General features: G+C 37.6%; 1 protein-coding gene across 1 annotated transcript; it reads left to right on the top strand.

Annotated features, from left to right (window-relative positions):
• The first annotated feature begins 3540 nt into the window (after positions 1–3540).
• LOC107606850 (uncharacterized) lies at positions 3541–5236 on the top strand. Its single transcript, XM_016308863.2, has 2 exons — positions 3541–4688; positions 4888–5236. The coding sequence occupies exons 1-2, from the start codon at positions 3541–3543 to the stop codon at positions 5234–5236; spliced, it is 1497 nt and encodes a 498-aa protein (XP_016164349.2).
• Positions 5237–7691: the final 2455 nt, after the last annotated feature.

Raw genomic sequence — 7691 nt, 5'->3', positions numbered from 1 at the left:
TTCAAACCACCATAACTTTTGATCTAGAGCTCCGATTGCCGCTCCGTTTGCGGCCACGCGTTCACCGCGGAGAGCTCTACAAAACCCATACAACTAATCTTGAGGTAAGCCACGTGCTTCTGTTCGAAATTCCAGCCCTTATTTTCGAGTTTCATGGGTAAAATGTTGAGATTTTGGGTTCTTTGATGTTATAGGACCCAACTCCCTTGAAGGAGAAGGTTAATGTTGTCTCCTTGGACCTTGGGTGTGGTAAGATTCTCAACCCTAGTGTGATTTTTTTGTTCTATGATGTTTGGGTTTTGAGATGTTGTGTATGGGTATGATGATTGTGGCTTAGGTTGTGTATATGTGAATATTGGAGCTTGATTGGTGATTTTGGAAAGCTTGGAAGAGGGTTTTGTGTGATAAAATCTGTTCTTGGAGGTGTTGATACCTTGAGAGCTTGTGGACAAGTGGTTTGGAAGTGCTCCGGTTGAGCTTGGGGAATCGGCTAAGGTATGGTTTTAGTTTCCCGTATCTAATATGTAATGTGGTAGGAAATACTTAGGCTAGAGGCCCTAAGATAGGCATTGAATTGTTGGTGTTGTTGAATGGTTGAAATATATGATGTGTTCATATATGTGATTATGAATATTGATGCCTTGATTGTGTGAAATATGAGAAATGCATGTTGTGATATATGCTTGATGGATGATTGAGGTTGAATTGATGGGTGGTACCATGTTGATGGTGAGTATGATGTTGATTATGTATAATGATGGTTAATTGGAAATGGTATTATTGGAAATTGGGATGAGGAAGGATGTATGACATGATATTGTGTTTGTCCTTTAGCCATTTGATTGAGAAGTGTTAAAATGGTTGGATGTGGTTTTGGAAACCTTGGTAAAGTGTCAATGTGTGAGTTGAGGATGGCTTGTTGTTGATTTTGGTACATTTTGAATGATTTCAAAAAGAAGGATTGAAATTGGCATGTTTGATTGATTTTGAAAAGAGTTGAAAGTGGCTTGTTTTGAAAATGGCACCTTGTGGTTTTGTATGAAAACATGGTTTTTGGGCATACTTTGACGGGACGTAACTTGGACTACGGATCTCTGATTTGTGCCAAATCTGTTTAGAAATGAAATTGGATCCAGGATGTCCATGCCGTTCGAAGAACGAGTGAAAAACGATTTAAAATGAGGAAGTTATGTCCGTCGGAAGATTGGGGTTTGAATCTGTAAATTCTGCAGCTTTTAACTTAGAAAATTTTTAGCAGAATGACCCCTCGCGCATAGGCGCACTTGGTGCGTACGCGCCGTTCTTCGAGAAAGCGCCATCCACGCGTGCGCGTGGAGTGCGCGTACGCGTGGACCTGTTTTCATCCCAAAGTTGATTTTTGAGTTTTAAAAGCCAAATTTCATACTTCTAAGCCTCCGATCTCACCACTTATGTCTTAAATCATTATGATATGCCTAGCATGAGAAAAAGGGCTAGTGAATGTGGTAACTTGCGAGTGAAGCAAGGGAAAAAATGAATGATCATTGAGGATCAAAGATGATTATGTGAGATGCGGAGAATGGCGGTGGAAGTGCTTGTTGTGCCATGGGCCGAAGGGCCGTAATTGTTAATGAATTGGCTGGTTATGGATTTAACCGTGAGCCGGATGGCTAGATTATTGCCGTGTTACGGCGGAGCCATGTTTATGGCCAAGTATAAATGCATATATGATGTTGATTGAATTGTGAAGGTTTGCACTTCCACCATTGGAGATGAGGGTTTCCCTGGGTAGTAGCAATGGCTAGCCACCATGTGCTCCAGGTTGAGACTCGAAGCTCTTTTGACCCTATGTCGTAAGTGTGGCCGGGCACTGTGAAAGGCCCGGATGAGCTCGCCCCCATAAATATTCACCAGTGATGGTGATGGATAAATATTCACCAGTGATGGTGATGGATAAATATTCACCAGTGAGGGTGATGGATATGGATCATGATTATGATCAAGTTTATGATGAGTATAACTCGAGTTGGGGATGCACGACAGAGAGACAGTCCAATGGTTAACTACCAGGACTTGTCGGGTTGGCTCTATAACCGACAGATGATATCATCAGCCACTAGGGACAGGCATTCATCATATGCATACTATGTGAATTGTTTGAGATTGCCTATTTGACTGCATATTACTTGCTAATTGTCTAAATGTCTTAACTGCTCCTATTTGTATATTCTTTGTCTGATATAACTGTGTTTGCTATAATATACTCCTGCTGGTAGTTGGGAGGTTTGAAGGAATTGGAAAGGGAAGTATTAGTTAGACTGAAGAATCTTTAGTCAGATACCCTTATATGGTTTAGCTTGTTTATAAGCTTTGATATTATCTAGAGGAAGTTCTAGGATTGCCTTTGGCTTTCCTCTATTATTATGTATTATATATGTGGAAGCTGTTACCGTGCTGGGGACCTCTGGTTCTCACCCATGCGGATTTTGTGGTTTTCAGATGCAGGACGCGAGGCTTCTCGTTGAGGCATGCTGGAGACTTCTGGATTAGCGAAGATCCTTTGTTCTTGGGACTCTGTTTTGGTTTATATATCTTGTTTAGATACTTTTATCTCCATTAAATAATACAAACTGTGATGACTCCTTCTAGAGGGGATTTTGGAGAATAGGTTGTATGTATTTGTGTCCCTTTGGGTTTCCTTTGGGGTTTCCTTATTTTATTATATGTATATATTATTATGCTCGGACCGGTTATCTTCGCAGCCGGATTTTGAGTCTTGATATTCCCGTTTTTGACACTCTTTATATATATGATCTTGCGTTAGCTTATCCTTTGCTCGTTACGTTATCGATCGGAGTGTTGCGCGTTTGAGTTACGGTTTTTGTTTACCCCTTTTTCTTCAAAGGCTCCTAGTTATAATCAATCATTCATACTATATACGTACTAAATTTTTGTTTTAGAGGTCGTAATACCTTGCCATCTCTGAATTATGACTTAAGCATAAGTCTCTGTATGGTAGGGTGTTACAGCTTCAAACTACACTACCTACTCCAAAGACATGTACCCACTGTGACGCATGTCTATTTGTAACAGCCCAGACCATCCACTAGCATGATATTGCCTGCTTTGACACACAAGGCCTCACGGTTTTTCCTTTGACGATAGGGATGATAGCCGAAGCCCCCCCACACTCACTCGTCAAAATGCGTCATGCTAGGGAGAGGTATCCACACCCTTATAAGGCATGCTTCGGCTATCATCCCTATCGTCAAAGGCAAAACCGTGAGGCATTGTGTGCCAAAGCGGACAATATCGTGCTAGCGGGTGGTCTGAACTGTTACAGATGGTATCAGAGTCGGAGCCCGGATTGATGTGCCAGCCAGGGCACTGGGCTCCCTTAGGGTTAAAACTCCACAGGATCGTCTGGATCTAACAACTAGGATTTTCAGTGCCGAATTCGAACAATTAAAGGAGGATGTAATTACCAAGGGTGTATTGGAAAAGGTGAAAAGTTATATTTATGTCACCGAGTTTCAGAAAAGAGGATTGCCACACGTACATATGTTGCTAATCCTAGAAAACAATGACAAGTTGAGTGATCCTGACCAATATGATAGTTTGGTTCGAGCGGAAATACCATGTAAAGAAGCAGAACCACACTTACATGAGGCAGTGCTAAGGCATATGGTCCATGGTTCTTGCAAAACACTTAATCAATCTTCACCACGCATGAAAAATGGTCAATGTAAACGCAACTATCCAAAAGAGTTTGTAGCAGAGACACGACGAGGTGATGACTCGTATCCTCAATATTGGAGGCAATTTGATACTCCAATCCCTATAAACCAAAATGTCACAATTGATTATAGATGGGTAGTTTCGTACAACCCTTGGCTACTACTGAAGTATGATTGCCATATCAATGTAGAGATATGTAGCAGTATCAAGAGTATAAAGTATCTATACAAGTATTGCTATAAGGGACCAGATTGTGTTGCAATGGAGGTTCACAGAAGTTCTCATTATGATGAGGTGAAACAGTTTATTGATGCAAGATGGATTGCTGCTCCAGAGGCATGCTGGAGAATATTCAAATTCAACCTTTACCGAATGTACCCATCAGTTGAAAGGTTGCAGGTTCGTTTGCCAAATCAACATCAAGTGAGCTTTTATGAGCACCAAACTATTTCTGAAATAGTTAATGATGAATATTTTTCAAGAACAATGCTCACTGAATTCTTTGCACTTAATCGGGTCGATGACCAACAATCTAGGCATCTTTTGTATAGGGAAATCTCAGAATATTACAGTTGGCACAACAAGGAAAAAGAATGGCGTCGACGCAGGTCACAAAAGAGGGCTATCGGTCGGGTCTATACTGTTTCACCAACAGAAGGAGAAAAATTCTATTTGTGTATTCTATTGTCAAATGTAAGAGGACCAACTGGTTGGGATGATTTGCTAACGGTGAATGGTGTCCAATATTCGTCCTTTAAGCAATCCGCTCAGTATCGAAGACTGTTAGAGAGTGATAGCAGTATAAGATCATGTTTGGTTGAGGCTTCCATGTTAAGAATACCATGTGCTTTAAGAAGGTTGTTTGCCACGATCTTAATTTTTTGTGAGCCAACAGATGTAAGAAGGTTGTGGGACGAGTTTCTTTCATACATGGTAGATGATTATCCATCAACAAGCACTACAGACAAATCGTTTGCTTAGAGATTTAAATGACATCCTCCTACAACATGGAAAACATATTGCACAATACAATTAACCAGCTCTAACCTCGGACAACGACAATAACAACTTGATGTCTAGAATTATTCAAGAAGAGATGTCCATCAAAGTTCCTCGAGAAGATCTGTATTCTATAGAAAGATTGAATCATGACTAGTCTGTCGCTTTCAGGTGCATTATGAATACAATTGATCGAAGAAAAAGTGGAGTGTTTTTCGTTGATGGACCAGGCGGAGCAGGTAAAACATTTCTTTACAGAGTTATAATTGCAGACTTAAGAAGTAAAGGACATATTGCCTTGGTAACTACGTCATCAGGAATAGCTGCAACTTTATTGCCTGGTGGTCGAACAGCTCATTCTAGATTTAAGATCACAATCAATATAGAGCCATCCTCCATGTGCAATATAAGTAAACAATCTAATCTCGCAAAACTGATTAAGCAAACGACAGCGATAATTTGGGATGAAGCGCCAATGGCTAATAAAGAGACAATGGAATCATTGAACCGCACATTGTGAGACATCTTAGAAAACAATAATCCATTTGGAGGGAAGGTGATGGTTATGGGAGGGGATTTCCGCCAAGTACTACCTGTTGTGCAGAAAGGAAGTAAGTCGCAAATGATTTCAGGCTTCTATTGTTAAATCACATTTGTGGGCATTCACCAAAATTCTCCACTTGCGACAAAATATGCGATCTCTTAATGATCATAATTTTGCGGAGTATCTTATGCGCATAGGGGATGGGATTGAGCCTACCATATGTGAGGACTTGGTACAAACAGAAGCACACATGGCAATACCATGGGAAGGTGAGGCAACATTATACAAATTAATAGAAGAAACCTTTCCAAATTTGCAATCTCATGGGTGGGATGCATCTTATATGGTGGAGAGAGTGATATTGACACCCAAAAATCATGATGTGCAATAGCTTAATGATATAGTCATCAACCAATTTCCGGGTGACGAACAAATTTTAGCATCCTTTGATGAAGTAGAAGGAGATACAAATAATCTGTATCAACAAGAATATCTTAACTCGATCTCCATAGGTGGATTGCCACCTCATATGTTGAAGGTAAAAAAAGGTGCTCCTTTGATGTTACGGAGAAACATAGATCCTAAGGCAGGCTTATGCAATGGCACAAGGCTACCGTGTCGAGGAACTTTTCAAAACATGTTAGATGTGAAAATTTTAACAGGCCATCACTTTGGACAAAGAGCTTTTCTGCCTCGGATAAAACACAAAACAACTGAGAACACAGGATTACCCTTTGTGCTTATTAGGAAGCAATTTCCTGTAAGGTTGAATTTTGCCTTAACGATAAAAAAATCACAAGGGCAAACTATCCCTAAGATAGGGATCTATCTCCCTAAACATGTGTTCAGCCATGGTCAATTATACGTTGCTCTATCTCGAAATGTTTCTTAGTCAACCACAAAAATCTTAGTCAAAGAAGGAACAATAGATGGAAAAAGCGGACAATTCACAAAGAATGTAGTGTTAAAAGAAATTTTGTTACCTGCACCTCAGGTAATTTATGTGCTTAGCAAATACGTGAGCCTTTTTACAAATATAATCGTGTATTATGTAATTTTATCATTACAATATCAATATTGGAATAGATAGTTTTGTTCACTAATTTTAACAACTAATGACTAAGATTTTTAACAGATAAATTGATATCAAGAGAGCTCATCGGCATATTAAAAGAGATAAGCGAAAGGAACTAGAACCTCTACTTTACCCAACAGGTATGCACCAACTACGATTCACATAAATTATAAAAATTATATCATACATCCTTAAAATATATCATTATTGGTTTTTTAAGAAATTATAGTTTACAATGTTTATATTTACTTTGAAAAAAATTCAAAATTTGATTTCATTAAATGTTGCAATCAATTTTATAATTTTAGCAATAAAATTATAAAAACTAAAATTTTAAAACCAATAAAAGGTAGAAGTATGTCTTATTTGGAATGTATCATTACTTAATTCTAAAGTAATATATAAAACACTACTGAAATACATTGTGATACATATATGCAATAAATTACAGGGAACAAGATTCCAATCGTTATGGAGTACATGGAAGGATGAGCAATCAATTGCATCAATGAGACCAATCGACAATAAAGTAAGGTTTGCAACATTAATGACAGTGACAATTGCATTGATGATACATATTTTTGTTTTAGTGTTATTGATCAAACGTGAAATTGACTCAGGTTCATCCACTCAAAATTTATTCTATTGGTTGGGGAGGTACAGTTAAAGCAGACAAAACTCAATTATGGAAGATGGTAAAAAGAGAAATATTGGATCAAAAGAATAAAAGGTAATGCAATAAACTTTTATTACATAATAAATATTTCCGTCTATTTCGTCATATATGCCAATTATGTTAAAACTTTAATTTTTTTTTCAGCCATGAACTTAGAAGAACACAACTAACTCATTTCGATACAAAACAATATCATTGCAGGTAATTGTTATTAACAAAAAAATACTTAACAAAAAAAGATGTAATATCATTTAATTTACTTTTTGTCAATGATAAACAAGGATTAAAGTAATTTCTTTTGTCCTTTCAGAAAGTTCAATACAAAACAAGATATCACAATTCTACAGGTTTCAATTGAATTCTTCTCTATAATAAGGAATCAATTTAATTGAATAAAGCTGAAGTGTTTATATAGTTATTTTTATGATAAACAAAATCTGACAGTTTTTCAATATGCAAGAAGTTATTGACAAGGAGATGTATGATGAATTACGAAGAATTTTTTTCAGGTACACAATCTTTGTATTCTCCTAATTTTTTCATTAATTCTCTTATAGTTTGATATTTAAAAACGAAAAAAATAAGCATATTCATTTCTTCTATCTTTCCACTATTTGTAGAAAAATGAAGGCCTCTTCAGATTCAGAATCATATTTTGGCCTATCACTTAAAAAAGAAGA

Source organism: Arachis ipaensis, chromosome B7, assembly GCF_059453495.1.
Source record: "Arachis ipaensis isolate K30076 ecotype BB chromosome B7, ASM5945349v1, whole genome shotgun sequence".
In the NCBI taxonomy this organism is placed as follows: Eukaryota; Viridiplantae; Streptophyta; class Magnoliopsida; order Fabales; family Fabaceae; genus Arachis; species Arachis ipaensis.
Note: the sequence above shows the minus strand (reverse complement) of the source record. Positions and strands in the feature narration are given on the sequence as shown.

What these genes read in the sequence shown, in the direction of transcription:
- LOC107606850 (XM_016308863.2), top strand. Translation starts at nt 3,541, where the DNA reads ATGTTGCTAATCCTAGAAAACAATGACAAGTTGAGTGATCCTGACCAA. An exon ending in ACAAGCACTACAGACAAATC is followed by an intron (nt 4,689 to 4,887) that starts GTTTGCTTAGAG and finishes TGTCGCTTTCAG; the next exon opens with GTGCATTATGAATACAATTG.